This window comes from Hyperolius riggenbachi, chromosome 5, assembly GCF_040937935.1.
Source record: "Hyperolius riggenbachi isolate aHypRig1 chromosome 5, aHypRig1.pri, whole genome shotgun sequence".
Classification (NCBI taxonomy): Eukaryota; Metazoa; Chordata; class Amphibia; order Anura; family Hyperoliidae; genus Hyperolius; species Hyperolius riggenbachi.
In genome coordinates this window covers 44,077,613-44,098,858 of record NC_090650.1, presented here as the reverse complement: position 1 = coordinate 44,098,858, position 21,246 = coordinate 44,077,613, and the positions used below count along the sequence as shown (strand labels likewise).

At 44.9% G+C, this 21,246-nt stretch overlaps 1 protein-coding gene across 2 annotated transcripts in view; it reads right to left on the bottom strand.

Annotated features, from left to right (window-relative positions):
• The window catches only part of CACNB2 (calcium voltage-gated channel auxiliary subunit beta 2), a 352,606-nt gene that overhangs the window by 298,722 nt on the left and 32,638 nt on the right, over positions 1-21,246 (bottom strand). For both annotated transcript variants that reach the window (XM_068235575.1, XM_068235577.1), the window contains exon 2: positions 5,358-5,450. In XM_068235575.1, coding sequence (XP_068091676.1) covers positions 5,358-5,450 — 93 coding nt within the window. The remainder of the gene's footprint in view (positions 1-5,357; positions 5,451-21,246) is intronic.

Genomic DNA, 21,246 nt, shown 5'->3' with positions numbered 1-21,246 from the left:
ACTTTCCTAGCAGAAAATGGCTTCTGAAAGCAAGAAAGAGATAAAAAGGGGAATTTCTTATCAGTGAGGGTCACACTGTAGTCACTTCCTGTCTGAGTCAGGACTGAGTCAGGCACTTTCATACCTGATATTTAACTCTTTCAGGCAGAGAAAGAAAAAAAAGGAACACAGCATAGTTATTTGTGTGCTAGGCACTGTACATACTCATGTCTATCTCCTCATGTCACATGTCAATTTGGGTATTCTTTAAGTGTCCTAAACTTGCTATCATATAAACTTCCAAATGTGATTTGTACCATCCAGCACAGTGTATATCAAACAATGACTTCCTGATTGTGACTCCTCCAAGGAATCTCTTTCATAATATACAGCCTATTCTCCAACCATGCAGCAGTTTCTTATTTAACCGTATAAATTTCAATCTGTTCACAGGCGAGAGGGGTTGAAAGGAAATTCTTGGCAATGACCCATTTGGCTGCTGACTACAGTTAAATCTTTCATATCCAAGTATACTTTCAGTACCAACTTTCACAATGACCTTGAATTTAGTCAGTCATACTGTATAAGGACACCCTTCTCAGATTATCTGACCAAGCAGCCAGTCCAAATTAAAACTACCATTCTTCCAATCCAAACTGTTTAAAGAGAACCTGAACTGAAAATAAAAAGTCAAAATTACCATACACAGGTCATACTTACCTCCTGTGTAGTCTACTCAATCTTTTTCTCCTCTCCTGCGTCCCATTTGTTTGCTGTAATCAATGGAATACTCCGTCCTCCATTTTGAAAATGGCCATTACCCCATAACAGCTTTCTGGTCAGCACACTGTTAAACTGTAATATCACCCACTTGCGCTATAGGGAAACATGGACATTACCTTGCACATGCAGTTGTAACTGACAGCTGCTGATATATAACTGACAGCAACTGGTATATTTCAGCTCTGACAAAATATTGTCAGAACTGGAATGGATCACTGGAAGAAGAAAATGGTGAGCTTCTGAGAGGAACCGATGGTGAGGTTAGTATGTAATAATCATTTGCAGCTACGTCATGTATTTATTTTAAATAATTTTACTCACTTCAGGTTCCCTTTAACGACTTCACTACTAAGACATAGACATAGAACATTTATATCGCGCTTTTCTCCTGGCGGAGAGCTGCAGCCACTAGGGCACGCTCTATAGGCAGTAGCAGTGTTAGGGAGACTTGCCGAGAATCTCCTACTGAATAGGTGCTGGCTTACTGAACAGGCAGAGCCGAGACTCGAATCCAGGTCTCCTGTGTCAGAGGCAGAGCCCTTAACCAGTACACTATCCTGCCACTAAGAGGTTTTTCCCCTTCTGTACCAGAGCAATTTTAACCTGTCAGCACTCCTCCCATTAATTTGCCAATACATTTATAGCTACTTATCACAACGAAACAATCTATATCTTGTTTTTTTCTACACCAATTAGGAAAGTAACCCATCTACAACGCGTGCAGGAGCTGTTCTCCTGCACGCGTTTTACTAGTCTGCGGCTGTCGTCAGGAACCTGCAGTGCGACGCTGAGTAGCGGCGGTAGTATCAATTAACCCGAAGGGGAAACGCCGATTCCCGATGATAAAATGCGCCGGGATGCGTCGTACCGCAACGCATCGAAACGCAGCGTCGGGTGTGAAAGGTAAAATGAAAGTCTATGGACTTTACTTTTACCTCGGTTAACGCAAAGTATAGACTTTGCGTTAAAACGCTGAAAAAGGGCTCTGGTGTGAAAGAGCCCTAAAGGGGTTCTTTGGGTGGTACATTTTGCTAAGTTTTTTTTTTTTTTATTCTAAATGCATTTTAATGGGAAAAATAAGAAACAAATGGACAAGAATTAATTCTTTCTCAGTTTTTGGCCATTATAGTTTTAAAATAATACATGCTACCGTAATTAAAACCCACACATTTTATTTGCCCATTTCCCCGGTTATTGCAACATTTAAAATATTTCCCTAGTACAATATATGACGCCAATATTTTATGTGGAAATAAAGGTAAATTTTTAACAGTTTTGCGTCCATCACTAATTACAAGTCCATATTTTTAAAATTAACATTAATATACCCTATTAACATTCATATTAAAAAGTTCAGTCCCTAAAGTACCATATTTATGTATTTTTTTTTAATTGTCATATTTTTATTTGGGTAACTATGGGAGAGTGTGGGAGGTAAGGGGTTCATTTGAAATGTATATAGGGGCCTTTTTATTAAAATAAATGTACGTAAGTGTAATTTTACTATTTGGCCACAGGATGTCCTCACACATTATTATTATTATTATTATTATTATAAGTGGTTAAAGAACCACTATGACAAAAATTGTAAAGTTCATGTAAACATATACAAATAAGAAGTATGTTTCTTCTAGAGTAAAATGAGCTTGCCCTATGTTGCTGTCACTTACAGTAGGTAGTAGAAATCTGACGGAGCCGACAGGTTTTTGACTAGTCCATTTCTTCATGGAGGATTCTCAGTATTTCATTTATTGTTTACAAAAGCCCCCCCTGGAAAGGAACCTATATAAAGATGCCGGCTCTTATACCTGTTTGCACACTTTTCTGGCAGTTGGACTGAGCTAAAATGCTTTTGAAAATTTAAAAAAAAACCTGATAATCCACCACAAGGAGATGGGCTAGTCTGCAACCTGTCAGCTCTGTCAGATTTCTACTAACTACTGTAAGTGACGGCAACAAGGGAGAAAAGTAATTTATAGCACATTTTACTCTGGGAGAAATGTACTTTGTACTTTTGTGTTTTCATGGTTTTATTTTTCAATTTTCCAATTTTCCGAGATAGTGGTCCTTTATTAAGGATGAATTTTTGTAGCCGCTATGACAAAACTGACAAATCAGACTGCGGAAGCATTTTTTCCATTATGCTCTATAAACATGGTTGGCAAACCAATTATGTAAGGGTCCCACAATGTAAAACATAGTCTAAGTCATGGGCAGTATTGTTTATTGACATTTATTGAACAGTTTTAAATAAAGTGGCATAACTGTAGCGACTATGGAGGAGGGCTGGATCCCAGCTCCCCCCCCCCCCCCCCCCTTCTACAGAGTAGCACAGAAAGCAGTTTAAGGGGAAGATCCGAGAAAAAGTTCTACTTGCCCGGGGCTTCCTCCAGCCCCTGGCAGCCGATATGTCCTTTGCTGCAGCTCCAGTGTCCACTCCATTGCAGATGCCAACCTCGGCATCTAGTGCGTCTGTTCAGAACGCTCCCGGCTACTGGAGAGTGACCGCGAGTGGCACGGACACGTGTGGCAAAGACTATGCTGACCTGGTATCTGCAACGGAGAGGCCCCCGGGACACCGGAGCTGCGGCAAGGGACATATCAGCTGCCAGGGGCTGGAGGAAGCCCCGGGTAAGTAGAACTTTTTTTTCTCTGGAATTTCCCTTTATATTTAGATACAGATAAAGGAAACAACAGGCACTGCAATAACAGAAATTCAATAGATATCATAAATCAGAATGCTGTAACACTGGCTGGGTCCGCGATTGTCAAGGGTAGCGTGCTCTAATCCACAAAAGATACAGAATATATATGGCACACTGGAAGAAAGTGAGGATTGGCACATGCAGTTCTCCTTTGTTAAAACACAGCTTTATTGTGTCCGGCTGTACATCATTAAGAAACAGGATAAATTCCCAGTACTGATAAAAATTATATTTACCTGTTCCAGCGCTGCTTCGGATCTCCTCTGATCTTCCTGACAGCCAAACACTCTATGCTGGATACCTCTGGCTCTGAATATGCACGTGACGTGATCAGGAGCTGGAGGTATGGAAGCACAGAGCGTGCAGCCGCCAGGAAAAACAGAAGAGACATGCTACATCGCTGGAGCAGGAAATATTACAGGGTAGAGGGTGCTGGGCTGGGGGGGGGGGAGAGGGGGGTAGACACAAGGAGAAAAATAAGGAAAAACCTCAGCATGCCGGACTTTTCTTAATCGCATCAAAAATCGGAATTGCATGTAGTTTAAAACAGCCCTGATCGTCTGTGCTTTCCAGACTTTCGAAAGGTGCTTGGACAATGAAATCCTATGTGCTATTTCACGCCAGACCGAATCGATTTTATTAAAATCGCAAAAGCACTGCACATAGTATTTTTGCAGTGATTGTGATTCTATAACAAGTATACAAAAGCGATGTGAAAATCGCTATACAATTGCTAATCACTAGTGAGTGTCCGAATGGAGTAATGGTTAAGGGCTCTGCCTCTGGCACAGGAGACCAGGGTTTGAATCTTGGCTCTGCCTGTTCAGTAAGCCAGCACCTATTCAGTAGGAGACCTTGGGCCAGTCTCACTAACACTGCTACTGCCTATAGAGTGCGTTCTACTGGCTGCAGCTCTGGCGCTTTGAGTCCGCCAGGAGAAAAGCGTGATATATGTGTTCTGTGTTTGTTTGTTTGTTAATGCATTTTGCTGTGAAACAGCCCTAAGGAAGCCTGCCAGCTTACGAGAGCCGACCAATAGCAGCAGAGTTTGCATGACTATCAAATGTAAAGTACTTCTACAACTTTTAACATGTTCTTCTTATATAACTACTACATTAGCGGGAGGGGTAAGGCAGGAGAAAATACAATATTTTACCTAAAAAAGAACAGAGTAACCAAGCAGCTCAAGGTGACCCAAACCACTAGTAATGTATAAGGGACTAAAAGAGACCAAAAAAGCCCTCCTACTAAAAAGCAATGCTTGGTGAAATTTGCATTCTTAAAACAGAAGGAAACTTGCAATAATTCAGCTTAAAGTGAACATTTGTGGTTACCCACAATGCACCACTACCATGCAAATGATCTCTTTATGCCCCCTTTAAATCAGGCTAGCACCCAAAACCGCTGGTGTATAGCAAGCCTATAGCTTTACATTTTACACAGCTACATCAACCCCACAAGTAGAAAGCCTGTTTCGGACTCTTGGTCCTCATCAGTACATGGCATTACCTAAAGAAGTCTGCTAGTTTGCCGGGATTCCCCTTTATGTTGAATCCAGAAAGACCTTACCTTGCTCAGGCCCCCTGCACACTTCAAACCTGATTTGCAATTCTGATTTTCTCTGGTTGGTATCAAAACAAAAAAAACAAAAAAACGCAGAAAACACGCAGTATGCAGTACCGATTAAAAATCACAAACCGGAAACGCATGTAAAATTGTGTCGATCACAATGTAGTGTGCAAGAGCCCTCGATCTGAGAAAGTCAACACATATCACAATAATGCCAATATGGCTGCCTTTAGTTTGCGCAGGCGGCAGATCCCGAGAGAATGCAGAACATTACTGACGCACGATGCTCCAACACAGAAAAGGAAAATGTTGTCACATTACCTGCCGTACGAAGCTGTTTGAGGTAGTGTCAGATGACGTGCTGCCGTCTGAGCCTTTGAACCTGTTTTTCCTCCTGGCTCCTTTGCCATAAGTCTGTAACAAAGAAGACATCATTATTATTATTTACTAGCTGACCGGCATTGCCCGGGTATGTATTTGTTTGTTGTTCTCTCCGCCCACTTTTTCTAACCTTGACACACAGTCACTCAATGACCAAGTTTGTGAGCTTTGGGGTCCTTGGCTCAATACAGTACATCTTCCCATTGAAATTCAACAAATCTGATTGGCTGTTAGTGACTCTGCCCCCTTTTCTGAATTTGAGCCCCAGATAACCCTCCTGGCGGTCTATTAGAAACTGCCAGGGGCAGCGCAGCACTATTTTTTAATTTATTTTTTTTAAATCATGTAGCGAGCCTAGGGCTCGCTACATGATAGCCGCTGTACAGCGGCATCCCCCAGCCCGCTTCGATCGCCTCCGGCGATCTTTGATCAGGAAATCCCATTCAAAGAACGGGGCGGGATGACGTCACCGACATCATGCACGTCGTGACGTCTAAGGGAGTCCCGATTCACCCCTCAGCGCTGCCTGGCACTGATTGGCCAGGCAGCGCACGGGGTCTGGGGTGGGGGAGGGGCGGCACGGCGCGGCGATCCAGCGTGGAGCGGCGGCGATCGGAATGCACACGCAGCTAGCAAAGTGCTAGCTGCGTGTTGCAAAAAAAAAAGTAAGCAAATCGGCCCAGCAGGGCCTGAGAAATCCTCCTGCACGGCATAGCCCGAGCTCTGCTCTGGGTTACCGCCAGGAAGGTTAACCAACAACAGACTGTAGCAGGTTTGAGGTCTCTGCCATTAACAGTGCAAGAATTACAGCAATTCAAGTACTGTAGGAGAAAACCGGAGTACCTGGAGGAAACCCATGCAGGCGCAGGGAGAACATACTGTACAAACTCCTTGCAAATGTTGCTGTGGCTGGGATATGAACCAGGAACCCAGCACTGCAAGATGAGAGTGCTATCCACAACGCCACCATGCTGCCCAGATAGTCAGTACAGCATCCAAACAACACCAGTAAATAAGTGAAAGACTTGATGTAGCCATTCAAATGTTAGATCACTTCATTCTGATCAGTAAAATATTATTTGTGAGTGGGTACTTCACTAGACCATCTTTCAGGGGTTGAGATCTGTACAGATGTGTCACTAGCCTAGGGGCTATCAGTGTGTATGTTACTATAGAGGGACACAAGCAGCGGATGACAAAGCAGATTCCAGATGGCGGAGTAGTAAAACCACTTGCTGGGGAGGGGAAGGAGGGGGGTGTCTGGTGCTGAACATCGCTGAAGATCCAGCATGGCAGATCTTTAGGCAATATTGGGAGGCTCACATACATACACTTGATTCTTGGCTGAAGTGGTCCTTATCAGCGGCATCAGCTGAATTTAATCCAGCTTTAGAATTAACTTTAAATAAAAGTGGCTAAAGGGGTAATAAATATACTTTCATTTAGTCCCAAGAGCCTTATTAGCCCCTGAGCTCTCCAGTGGCCGCTGTGCACACACTCGATTCTCGGCAGCGGCAGCACCAGCCATCCACCTGGGCCGAGAACTGTCTAGCGTATGTACAGGGCTTATCAGCGTTGTACCTACAGATCTGTACGTTACATTATTATGCAAGATGGCTGCACCCACATAACACCTAAAGCAGTTTGCAGTGAGAGAGTTGTGCTGTCACCGTAACCTATCTCAGGGCTTTTCAACCTTTTACACAAATTGTACGATTTTTATTGCATGAAAATTTTCAAGTACCACCAGTGATTTCGCAAGGTGTCAAAAATATAACGAGTGGAAAAAATGTATAAAGTATGCCCACTTACGCGCCTGCACAGTACAGCGAACCCAATCGGGCTTGGCCATTTCCGACTGAGCCCGAGCAGAGAGCCGCTACTGCACGTGCACACACGCCAACAAGGAGATCTTTCGGAGGGTCCCAGTGCTGGATCCCCTCTACTTAGGAGGAACATTTGCAAGGAAGCCTCTTAAGGATTCAGAGGCTTCCCCCTTCCCAGGTAAGTATCCCCCAGGGGATTTTTTTTTTCTTACAGATATACTTTAAGAAAGAGGAGCCATATGGGAGGGGAAAATCAGGAGGCATTGGGCAAAATGATTAAAATTAGATTGCTAGCCTTGGCAATCTGTAGGGTCAGCTCCCCCTCGCTAACTCCTCGCTATGCTGCCCTGCGGAATAGTTCAGACATCAGATCAGCGGTAACCTGGCCGCAGTGAAGTGACAGTGATGTCACTTCCTGTATTTGAAGTATACGTTGTTGTGTCTGATTACGCTGCCTGTTAATTTGTGCTGCCCCGCATGCGCAGTAGGAGACTGTGCGGCCACAGTTCCTATTTAATTATGCTGCTGGTGGTAAAATACTAAATATCTCCGCTTCCTCACATCCTACACTCCCCAAATTTTCAGGGTAGGGAGGGGACCCCCCGAACTACTTCTATGCCAAATTGCAGCCCCCGAGCCCCACTGGTTCCCGAGATAGGTTTCTGTAATCTATCTCCTGAACCAGCGGGGCTTGGGGGCTGCAAATTGGCATAGAGGTCGTTTGGGGGATCCTCTCCCTACCCTGAAAATTTGGGGAGTGTAGGATGTGAGGAAGCGGAGATATTTAGTATTTTACCACCAGCAGCATAATTAACTTCACACTGAGCATGCGTGCTACTCAGTGTGGAAGGGAGTTTCCGGGCAGCGCAATCAGACATTACACCGTCACTGTGCACCGCTCGCCTGGCTGTCTCTTCACCGCTGAAGTGAAGTCTGAAGTCTGTCACACGGCAGCACAGTAAGCGAGTGAGGGGGGGAGCCGAACTTTATGGAGGCAGGACGGAACCAGGACAAGTGGCAGGCGGGCGATTAAGCAGCGGCCAAACTCTGTGTGTTCCACCCGGCCAACAGCATATTACCACAGGTGATAGGTGTTGGAAGTATCACCAGGATTACCTAAACTGCAGTATAGTAAATCAACCACAAGATGTCACTGTCTGTAAAATGATGTACAGATCTCTATGGTATTGTGATTTCCTGTATTCATTCTGTGTTCCTCTTTGTTCTTAGTAAGCTGCACTTCCTGATGGTGGTGTATGGTTTATCTCTGCACGTTTTCTTCAGTAAAGAGTTCTAACTTGTTATACCAGGTGCCTATCTGCTCCCTCAGTACGTGTACCACAAGTTGAAAAGCCTTGACCTACCTGGATCTCTCTGAAAGTGGCCATTAACTGTAAATTGTTTTCATCAGCTGCAATCTTTCGACGCACTTTTTATGATCGAATTATACAGAAAACTGCACAGTGTGTGGCTAAAATCGTATGTAAAGTGATTCTTTAGTTGATTGGAGCAGAAAATGTAATCGTCCGAAAGTTGGATTTTACCATCGTATCTAAAGAGAGAAAATGCCCTAATTGACTAATTTAGGGGAACAATTGATAATTACCTTCCAATTACTTACGAACGTAAAAAGTGCATTGAAAGAGCGCATATGATGAAAAAAATACTGTCAATGGGCACATTGACCCACAGGCCTCCCGCAGTACTGAAATATCATATGCTAGACTGCTGAAGTTACAGATTACTCAGCAAGCTCATGGTGAACCAGAACTCTTTGAATACTAAACAATGACAAGACTTCCCAGCAGTTCTGACTGTAATAGGACATCACTATGGATGTCGTAACCCAAAGTCTTTAGCTTCCAGTCTATGATGTAACCACAATTCTGGAAATAAGCCTCAAAACTGCTCAGGAACTTTACAGATAAATGACATAACACCACGACTTGTTCCTGGACAAGGCCACTCCTCGTCACATAATAGCAGGCAGCCACTGGCATTCCAGAACTGTGGAGTGACAGAGTCCAGATGGAAGCTGAAGAAGCAGATTACACCTCCCCTCACATCTCTAGTATCTCGGTGCTGGGACAAAAGATGGCATGTCCTTGTGAAGGCTCAAAGCTGACCTGTCAAAGCAAAGGCCCTCATCAATTGTTGACTGGGCTGAGTGCGGTATGCAGGCAATACTGAACATTCCATGAGGGATTCTGACAATTACTCAGAATTTCACAAGAAGGCAACTCGACCTGCATTCCACATACAGGAGCATTGCTGCGACATGACGGAAACACCATAAAAATACGCCGGAGGCTATGAAGATGTACATCCCATCCTAGGCAGCAAATCTGCGGCAAGCTTTATCCTCAATAAAAAGCACTGCAAGAGCACCGGTCATAAGCTAAAGACAGCCATAGTCAGGTCAATTATGACCTGATATGCCAAGACGATCAATCCCTATCCCATTGGTATTTGATCTCTGTGTGACTATGTGAATTCTAATGCTATGTGACCATTGTTTCTTCACTGCTCCCCCACATATGGAAACTTTTGGACAATTAGCCAGAGGATCCAGTTCAAACTCTTAATGCTAACCAACAAAGCTCTCCACAAACTATCTCCCCTGTACATCTCCTCACTAGCTTCCAGATACCGACCCAATCCCTATCTCAGATCTCCACATGACCTTCTTTTGTCCACCTCTAGAATCACCTCCTCACATTCACGTATACAAGATTTCACATGTGCTTCACCCCTCCTCTGGAATGCCCTTCCACATCATATCTGTCACTGTCCAACCTTTGTTATCTTCAAATGCTCCTTCAAAATTCACTTTTCCGACAAGCATATGCTCTGCCTTAGGCCATTTCCCCTTTGACCTAAGATCAAGTTGTACGCCTACAAGATAACCAAAACACACTGCCTCTAAGTATGAATATTGTATTTTACTCCACCTCTTGTTTCCCCCCTATTCCTTTAGAATGTAAGTTTGCAAGGACAGGGCTCTCTCTCCTTACATTTTATTTAAAGGGGCACTTCGGTGAAAAATTGTAAAATTTAAAATATGTGCAAACATATACAAATAAGAAGTATGTTTTTCCAGAGTAAAATGAGCAATAAATTACTTTTCTCCTATGTCGCTGTCACTTACAGTAGGTAGTAGAAATCTGACAGAAGCGACAGGTTTTGGACTAGTCCATCTCTTCATAGGGGATTTTCAGGGATTTATTTTCAAAAGTACTTAATGAATGGCAGTTGCTCTGTCCAACTGCCAAAAAACTGTGTAGCGAGCAGGGAGGCTGGCCAGCATCATTGTTTAAATTCTTTATAGGGAATATCTTTATAAAGAATAAAAGCCTTGCTGACAATCCCCTATGAAGAGATGGACTAGTCCAAAACCTGTCACTTCTGTTAGATGTCTACTACCTGCTGTAAGTGATAGCAACATAGGAGAGAAGTAATTTATGGCTTATTTTACTCTGGAAAAAACATACTTCTTACTTGTCTATGTTTGCATATATTTTTAATTTTACAATTTTTCGCCATAGTGCCCCTTTAAGTTACGTTTGTCACTGTAATTATCAATTCTGTATTTTGTACCAGGGACTAATAGCAGCAGATGCGTGGAGACTTCAGCCCAGATATCAGTGGAAGGGTAGGTTAGTTTTATGGTGCCCATACATGGTACAATAAAAAAATGTCCCCGTTTATTCGACCGCAATGATCGAAACGAATGAAAGTTGAAAAGAATCTTTTGATGAGCCAAGCAGGAATAGGAGCCACTCCTACTTAGCTTGATGTGGACTCCTTCAGCTGGGCTGCTGTGGGTCACATGACTTTTTTTAACCACTTTTGCCTCCTGGACGTACTAGCTACGTCCAGGAGGCCATGTGCGGGTCTGCGCGTGCACGCGCGCTCCCGGCCGCGGATCGTTAGCCCAGGAATCAATGAATCGGACTATGGTGCCCAATCACTGATTCCTCTCTCCCGCAGAAAAAGGGACATTACAAAAAAAAATCACAATAATAATAAAAAAAAACAAAACGTAAATATTTACCTAAGGGTCTAAACTTTTTAAATATCAATGTAAAGATGGAATATTTCTAATTTTTTTTATTTTAAACTTGTAAATAGTGATTGATGCAAAACGGAAAAAATGCACCTTTATTTCCAAATAAAATATTGTCGCCATACATTGTGATAGGGACATAATTTAAACGGTGTAATAACCGGGACAAATGGGCAAATACAATACGTGAGTTTTAATTATGGAGGCATGTATTATTTTAAAGCTATAATGGCTGAAAACTGAGAAATAATGAATTTTTTCAGTTTTTTTCTCATTCTTCCTGTTAAAATGCATTTATAGTAAAGTGGCTCTTAGCAAAATGTACCACCCAAAGAAAGCCTAATTGGTGGCGGAAAAAACAAGACTTAGATCAGTCCATTGGGATAAGTAGTGATAAAGTTATAGGCTAATGAATGGGAGGTGAACATTGCTCGGATGCATAAAGTGAAAACGACTGAAGGCTGAAGTGGTTAAAAACAATATTTATATCCGCAGTAGCCAAGATGGACACAAAAAAGACAACATGTGCAGTGTGGGCACTTTTTCTACCAAGCTGGCATATTTAGAACTGTAGCTGAAATTGAGCCTGTTCTAATACAAGTGCCAGTGAAGCAGCTGTCAAAGCAATATGCACCTTTGTATATACTGATGTCTGCATCACTCAATATAATTGATCATCCGTAGACTGTGTATATTCTGCAGCAGTGGCCAGAAGTTTGGTGTAGTTAGAGGAACGCAGACGCCCCAGATGGGGGGAAATAACTCTGCATCTAAAAAAGACCACTGTTTGCTTTGGCAACTGGTGTGCTGGTTACACAGGGCCCTGAACCATTCCCTGTGCCCATGCAGGGGTCAGCAAGACTGTTACATACTACAGATCCCCCTGGAGAACATAGCGGAAGCTGCAAAGTACACCATACTCCAGTCTGCCTCGCTGTATTGGCCGGAGCTGGTCAGCTGGTACCGCATGACACATAGACTGAATGGCAGATTGACTTCTCAAGGGATACTCTGACGCACTGACTCCCTGCAGGAACTGGTGGGAAAACTATTACTTCTTACATAATACATTATAATCTCGTTATAATAAACTCGGATATAGTAAACATTCGGAAAACGTTAGTAAACATTCGAAAATAGTAAACTACTTCTGCAGGTCCCGGACAATCTCCATTATAAGTCTATGGGAGCAACGCCTGGTATAGTAAACTCGGATATAGGGTGATAAAACTTCTGTTATAGTACGGGCCGGTTCACACGGACGCTTGGCGGCGTCCTCCGGCCTTCCGTTCTGCGTTGTCATGTTTGAGGGCGGCGCCGGGCTTTCCAGCAGGCGATTGTCGGCGTCCATCGCGATCAGCGGCTTTCATCCCCACAAAGGGACATGGAGACGCGGCGGTGGATCGACCCTGGACGCTGCATGTAACGTCCAGGGTCGCCTGAAACGACGGGGAAAATCGGGATTGGAACGCTGCATTTGCGCAATCGACGGTAATCGATTGTATCCGCAGTGATGTTAAACGCTCCCATTCACTTGAATGGGAACGTTTAGCCGATGAGTCCCAGACGCTTAGCGGTAAATGCCGCCAAGCGTCGGTGCGAACTGGCCTTAACCTCCCTGGCATTCTGATTCCGTGGGATTTCCTTTAGGGCTTCCCCCGTTTCCATGGCGACGACCGGACTGACGTCAGACGGAGTCCCGATCCACCCCTCAGTGCTGCCTGGCACTGATTGGCCAGGCTGCGCACGGGGTCTGCGGGGGGGGGGGCCCTCTTTCGCATCGGGTGGCGGCGGATCGGCGGTGACGATTGGAGAAACACGCAGCTAGCAAAGTGCTAAAAAAATTATTCAAATCGGCCCACCAGGGCCTGAGCGCTAACCTCTGGCGTCTCTGGACGAGCTCAGTTCGTTCAGAACGCTAGGGAGGTTAAACATGTTTTTTGGTCCCTACATGACGCTGACTCTGGGTATAGTAAACAGTGGGCATACGTCACATGTCAGTGTGAAACCCACGGTCTGCTGCTCTCTTCAGGCTGGTACTGCAAGTCCCGCCCGCTGAGGTTTCGGAGCCACTCACAGGAAGGGAGTGTCTGCTTCTATACAGTGACTGCTGCACTGGATACTGTACCAGCAACATGTCCAGCCTGGCTCTGCAGCCCTAAGGTATACTTAACCATGTAGTCCACCAAATGTGCAAGTGCTTGTACTGTACCTCCAACTGGATGACAGAGTTGCTCCTTTGCAGTAGAGAATGTACCAGGGCATTCTGGGCCATTTATAGAACAATTTCTGATATAGTAAACTTCTGATATAGTAAACCACTTTTCCTGGTCCCTTGGAGTTTACTTTAACGAGATTATACTGTAATCCAAAATCTAAATCAGACACTCGCTCAACAGCGGTCCTTTATGCAGCACAATTATCAAACAACTTTTGCTGTGAAACAACATGTACAACCAAAAAAAAGTTGCTTGATATTGTTCACAACTGATAAAATTGATAAGACAGCAATCCAACTGTTGGATTGACGTTTTATCAATCTTATCAGTTGTGTGAACAATAGCAAGCAACTTTTTTTGGGTTTTTCAACTTCATGACACAAGTTGTTTGACAATTGTGTTGCATAAAAGACCGCTGTTGAGCTAGTGTATGGGGCTTTAGTTAATCTCCTGATACCTCTCCACCCCGAACCTTCACTCCTCCCAGGAGACCCTTTTGCATACTAGCTTAATCACCTCCTCTTACTCTCGCATCCAGGACTTCTCACGAGTGGCCCCTCTCCTTCGGAGCTCTCTCACACAGCCTGTCTGTCATGCTCCATGCCTGGAAATCTTTGAATATACACCTTTTCAGACTATCCTATAATTTGCTATAGGTAGCATTGGAGGTTCACTGCCTCATCAACTAACCCGTGTCTCCTTCCCTATTGTTTCCATCCTACTACCCTCTAGAGCAGGGGTCCCCAACCTTTTCCGGCACAGGGACTACTTTCTGACCCAATTTTTCTCCGGGGACCGGGGGGGGGGGGGGGGGGGGGAGTTAGAGGGTTACGATGCGCGACCTAGTGGACAGTGTCATGCGCAGCGGGTTAGGGGGGCGGGTTCTGGGAGTTTAGTTGCCCCAGTATAGTGCCCCAGTATAGCTAGTATAGTGCCCCAGTATAGCTAGTATAGTCCCAGTATAGTGCCCAGTATAGCTAGTATAGTCCCAGTATAGCTAGTATAGTGCCCCAGTATAACTAGTAAAGTGCCCAGTATAGCTAGTATAGTGCCCCAGTATGGCTAGTATAGTTCCCAGTATATAGCTAGTATAGTGCCCAGTATATAGCTAGTAGTGCCCAGTATATAGCTAGTATAGTGCCCAGTATATAGCTAGTATAGTGCCCAGTATATAGCTGGTATAGTTCCCAGTATATAGCTAGTAGTGCCCAGTATATAGCTAGTATAGTTCCCAGTATATAGCTAGTATAGTGCCCAGTATATAGCTGGTATAGTGCCCAGTATATAGCTGGTATAGTACCCAGTATATAGCTAGTATAGTGCCCAGTATATAGCTGGTATAGTGCCCAGTATATAGCTGGTATAGTACCCAGTATATAGCTAGTATAGTGCCCAGTATATAGCTAGTATAGTGCCCAGTATATAGCTAGTAGTGCCCAGTATATAGCTAGTATAGTTCCCAGTATATAGCTGGTATAGTGCCCAGTATATAGCTGGTATAGTACCCAGTATATAGCTAGTATAGTGCCCAGTATATAGCTAGTATAGTGCCCAGTATATAGCTGGTATAGTGCCCAGTATATAGCTGGTATAGTACCCAGTATATAGCTAGTATAGTGCCCAGTATATAGAATCAGAATCAGAAGAATCAGAATCATCTTTATTTCGCCAAGTGCGACAGATAACGTACCGGAATTGTGTGTGGTGCACATGGCATTGGCAGAGACAAGGCAAGACAAGGCCTAGTAGACATGAAAATAAATGAGTATACATGGTACAGACAATAGATACAATACTGTACAATATACAATGCAGGACATACAGTATACAGATCCGTGAGTCAATTTAGGGTGTAGGGAGAGGTCTGCGTATGAGTTCATGGTTCAGAGTGGGCAACAGATACAGTCTGTGATGCCTGATACAGTTCATGGTTCAGGGTGGGCAACATATACATTCTGTGATGCCTGATACAGTTCATGGTTCAGGGTGGGCAACAGATATAATCCATGAATCGAAGATCAGGGTGGCCAACAGTTACATGATACAGTTCATGGTTCAGGGTGAGCAGCAGGTACAGACCGGGTGTCGGTTACAGATTTGTTTCCCAAGGACTAGAGTTTTTCGGCCTGGCAGGAGTTAGAGTTTAGAAGGAGGACTGCCTGGGGAAAGAAGTGCACTTGCGCCTGGTGGTCCTGGAGGCAATTGCTCTGAACCGGCGACCCAATGGGAGGAGCTCAAAAAAGCGATTGCCTGGGTGGGAGGGGTCAAGAGAGATCCCTTTGGCCCTCTTTTCCAGTCTGGCGGTGTGGAGGAGATCAAGAGGTGGCAAGGGTGAACCTATGGTCTTTTCTGCAGCATGAATTATTCTCTGGAGTTTGTATTTGTCACTAGCTGTTGCCCCTGCATACCAGACGATGATGGAGGAGCCGAGGATAGATTCTACGGTGGCAGTGTAGAAGCTGATGAGCAGCTTCTTTGGGATGCCAAATTTTTTCAGGTGTCGCAAAAATAATAACCTCTGCTGTGCCTTCTTTTGAATTTTGATAGTGTTCTCTCCCCATCTGAGATCGCTAGTAAGAGTTGTGCCCAGGAACCGAGCACTCGGCGCCCTGGAGACTGCGGTCTCCCCAATTAGGACTGGGTGGAGGGTGGGGGAGTGTCTCCTGAAGTCTACGATCAGTTCTACAGTCTTTGCTGTGTTGAGGATGAGGTTATTTCCCCTGCACCAGTCGCAGGTCCTCTCAATTTCGCTGCGGTAGGCAAGCTCTCCATTGCCGCTGATAAGGCCGATGATTGTTGTGTCATCCGCGAATGTGATGACCTTACCAGAGTCGGATGTTGAGGTACAGTTGTTGGTGTACAGGGAGAACAGGAGCGGGGACAGTACACACCCTTGTTGGTGGTTCTCTCGCTGGAGAAGCAATTGCCGAGCTTCACCCTCTGCGTTCTGTTTGAGAGGATGTCCTGACCCACCTGCAGAGGGAAATGTCAACTCCTAGTTGCACGAGATTGTCCAGCAGGATGTCTGGACAAATAGTATTGAAAGCAGTATTAAAATCCAAGAACAAGATCCATCGTCAGGGCGACATTTTGAAGAATGAATGCTGTACAGAGAGGCTGATTGGCTATAGCACTGGACGTGCTGTTCAATGGAAAGGAACCCCTCCTTTCCGAATAGCTGGGTGGCAAATGGGTGAGCGATGATGGGCGGGCGGAGTTCTGCAGAGCTGGAAACAAAAGCTAATGTGATAGTTAGTTGCTTTGCAATTCACCACAGTGGCCTTCGATTGTCACTGCTGAGTTTTGTCTAGTGTGTGTACGAGGTTTAAGATGTAACACTCGGGAGCTAAGCCCCATCGCTGGAGGAAGGAGTGGGGTGGATTCAGTCTCTGTTCTCACAGCAGATACTGCTGATCAACCTCTTCAGTTAAAGAACACCTGAAGCAAAAGGAATATGGAGGCTGCCATATTCATTTTCCTTCCTGATGTCTAAACCCAACCTTCCCCAACATATGCCTCTTCCTAATACCTAAGCTCATCCTTCCCCTAACATAAATCCCTTCCTGATACCTACTTGCAACATTTACCTCAACAATAACCCTTGCTGATGCCAAGTAGTGATGGTCAAGTAGATGCAAATAACTATTAGTTGATGCAAATTGGTTATTTTCCGTTAGCCGGGCGCATCCTCTAGGTGGCGATAGAACTCCAGCAGAGTCACATCTTTCCCTACTATCCATGGCGGCCTGGAGGGGGAATAGTAATTATCGCCACCTAGAGGATGCGCCCGGCTAACGGATAAGTACCTGCAAATTTATGCAACTTGGAAATTAACCAATCAAATCCTGCTGAGGTAAAATTTGATTGGTTCATTTTCAAGTTGCATACATTTGCATAAACATTTGCATACATTTGCATTAAATCGAAGTTATTTCCATCTACTTGACCATCGCTGATGCTACGTACACACATGCGACAACGATCGTTCGTTGAGAACGACGAAAGAACTTTTAATTGATGAAAGAACGACCTAAGTAAAGTTAGTTTTTAAATTGTGTGTAACGATCTGATCGTTAGAACGAACGTTACATCACGTAAAGCAACTATTGCGCTTGCGCATAAAAATGAGAAATTTCATGGAGAAATAGCGAAATGCGCATGTCAAGCCTAGTACGAACGACCGTTTCCAATGATGTACTACTTTTGCAAACGATAGTCGTTGGTAAAAATCCGCCAAGCTAGATCGTTCGTTTTTAACGATCTAGCTCATCCGTCGTTAGACTTAATGATCGTTGGTTGCTTTTTTTTAAACGATCGTCGTTTCAAACGATCGGGGAACGATCGTTTCAAACGACTATAGTCGCATGTGTGTACGCACCTTTAGGCTTAGTCCTAACCTCCACCAACATATAACCCTTGGTGATGCCGAAACCTAACCTTTCGATGTAAGATGCTTTCTGAAATGAACCCTAACCTCTTCACCTTTGTTATTAAAAATAATCTAACCCTAACCTCTAACCGATACTCCCCTTCTGTTGTGTTTGTTCGAAGGTATATGATGTGGGCACCAGCACCTAGCTATTACATAGCTAAACTCTGGCTAACAGCTTCACTGCATAAACTGTGCAAAAAGCATACATCTAGCACTAATTCGCATCAGCACTATGGCAGTGGCAACATAATCTGCCCAACTGGTTGCTCTCTGTGTTGAGCAAAAAGATTTACAGAAATTCTTCACCGTTTATAGATACAATTCAAAGGGAACCTGATATAGTACAATGTTCTCCCAATATTTTTTTTCCAGCCGGGTGGCATGAAAAAGTAGCCGTGTGGGGCAATATGAGAGAATGCAGGGCCGGTGCTTCTGTACGCAACTCTGCTTACAGCAGAGGAGGAGGTGAACCGATGACAGCCGGGTGCTCATCAAAACTAGCCGGGTGGACCACCCGGCTAAAAGAGCCTGGGGAGAACACTGTAGTAAATGCCTGGTATAGTGGGGATTCAAAGAAAAAACGGGGTGGGGATATACATAAAAGGAAAAATCATGCAATGGCAGCTGGAAAAGGTCTGCAAGAACTCCCCTCTCTCTCTTATTCTCTCTGGAGAGAGCGGCAGTGTCTGGACTCAGAGGCATGTCATGCATCAGGAAACATGCCTCTGTGTCCCATCTGCCCCGCCCCCCGCCTCCGGTACACTTTAAGGGCCCTTTCACACTGGCGCATTTCGTTTCGGCAATTTACCGCACTTTATCGCTAGGGCAATGAATGCTTCCCTATTACCTGCAGTGCAAAAGTGCTCAATCTCACGCGCTTCCATAACTACATTAGAGGGCATATCTGTATTGAAGTGCGGTGGACCAGAAGTAAGTAGTATGTAAGTCTATGGCGATGTGTATCAGTGGGAAATCCCCCCGCAGGTTTTACGCGTCGTGTATGCGTGGAAGAGTATTTTTTGCAATACACTTCTGCGCACATGATCGTTGGGCCGGCAGGAAGTGAGTGTCACTTCCTGCTTGGCCAGATGGGGAATACTGCATAGTAACTAGAGATGTCGTGAACGGTTCCCGAACCGTTCACCGGCGAACATCTCAGCATTTCTGGGCCCTGTACTACTTCCGGGTCGCTATGACCCGGAGTAGTACGCCTGCGCTGGCCCGGCAGTGCGCGTCCTAGATCTCGCTCCTGTTGCCGGGCACTTTCTGTGCATGTGCGTGACGTCATGAGTGACGTCACGCTCATGCGCAGAGTGCCCGGCAACAGAAGCACGATATAGGACGTGCACCGCCGGGCCAGCGCAGGCGTACTACTCTACTCATAGCGACCCGGAAGTAGTACAGGGCCCAGAGAGATTCGCCCGGCGAACGGTTCGGGCCATCTCTAATAGTAACGTGGTATCTGCCATGTCATGTAAGGCTCTGTCTTATTGCTGCCAGGATTGGTGGGTCTAAAGGTCTCGCCCACTTGCCCCTGATTCATTAATGTCAGAAACTCCACCCCCTCCCCGGGAAAGCCGCTGTGGCGTTCTATAAGCTCTGAGCACCCCCACGTGCATTTCTCTGGCCTGCTCTCAGCTTAGCAAATGGTAGCTGCCGAGCTGGGGGCGGGCCGCAGCAATGCAGGTGCGGCATATCAGAGCTTCAGAAGACTCCAGAAAAAATGGCAACAACGGTCTTGCTGATGGGGGGGTGGAGCTACACCTGTCTAATTAATTACGCACCAGAGTTATTAACCCTGAGACCCACCGACCCTGGTAGCATTAACACAGACCCTTACAAAACGGGCTCTGTCTTTTTCCCTAAAGTGCGCTGGATGCACTCGTTATGGGGTTGTTCACATTAAGAGCATTTTCGCTTTTTTTTTAAGCACTGGCGATTTTAAAAATCGCTTTAAAAGCACTTCTGCAAAGTTGCTCTATGTGAGTGTTCTCACATGAGCGATGAGCTTTCTTTCCAATTCGCAAACACGGCTCCTGCACCATTTCATGAGCGTTTGCGCTTTAACCACTTAAGGACCACGGGCTTAAACCCCCCTTAAGACCAGGCCATTGTTCACAAATTGGGCCACTGCAGCTTTAAAGGCAACCTGAAGTGAGTACAATTATTTAAAATAAACACATGATGTACCTACAAATCAATATTGCATACTTACCTCACCATCAGTTCCTCTTAGAAGCTCCCCATTTTCTTTTTACAGTGATCCCTTCCAGTTATGACAATATTTTGTCAGAACTAAAATATACCAGTTGCTGTCAGTTATATATCAGAAGCTGTCAGTTACAAATGAATGTGCAAGGTAATGTCCATGTTTCCCTAAGGCTCAAGTGGGTGATATTACAGTTTAAGGCTACTTGCACACCAAGACGTTGCGTTAGGTGCTACGTTAAGGTCGCATAACGTGCACCTAACACAAGGCCTGGTGCTCTTCGTTGTGCAGCTCACTCTGACGTCCGTGATGCCGTGATGCGTACTCTTGGACGTATGCGGCATCACGTGGTCCCACCGGCCAATCGCCACACAGAGCGGCCGCGCCAGGAAGTAAACACTGCACGTCACAACGTGCAGTGAATATTAATTAGCCATGTGCCTGGCCGCTCTCCGCTCCTCCCTAACATGACTGAGCATGTGCAAACAGTCTAACGCGGCTTAAGCCGCTGTAAAGCCGTAGCATGCTGCACTTTCGGCAGAATGTGCAGCGTTACATGTAACGCAACGTGGGCTGTGTGAACAGCCCACTTGTGTTACATTGCTGTGTGTTGGGGGAGCGTTACAGGCTGCACTAACGTGCGCCTGTAACGTCTTAGTGTGTAAGCAGCCTAACAGTGTGCTGACCAGGAAGCTGTTATGAGGTAATGGCCATTCTCAAAATGAAGGATTAAGAATTCCATTGATCACAGTGGACAAACAGGACTCAGGAGAGGAGAAAGGGATTGATGAGTAGACTACACAGGAGGTAAGTATGGCATGTCTATGTTTATTTTGACTTTTAATTTTCAGTTCAGGTTCTCTTTAAGGCCTCGCTGCAGGGCCGCAAAACTCAGCACTCAAGTGATTTCCCCTCCCCCCTTTTCTGCCCACCAACAGAGTTATCTGTTGGTGGGCTTTGATTGATCCCCCATTGCTTATTTTATTTTTTTTACAAATATTCATTTCTTTATTTTGATAACAAAGGTTACTATTTTTTATTTATTTTTTTACTCAGGAAGGTGTCTTCAGGAAGAAA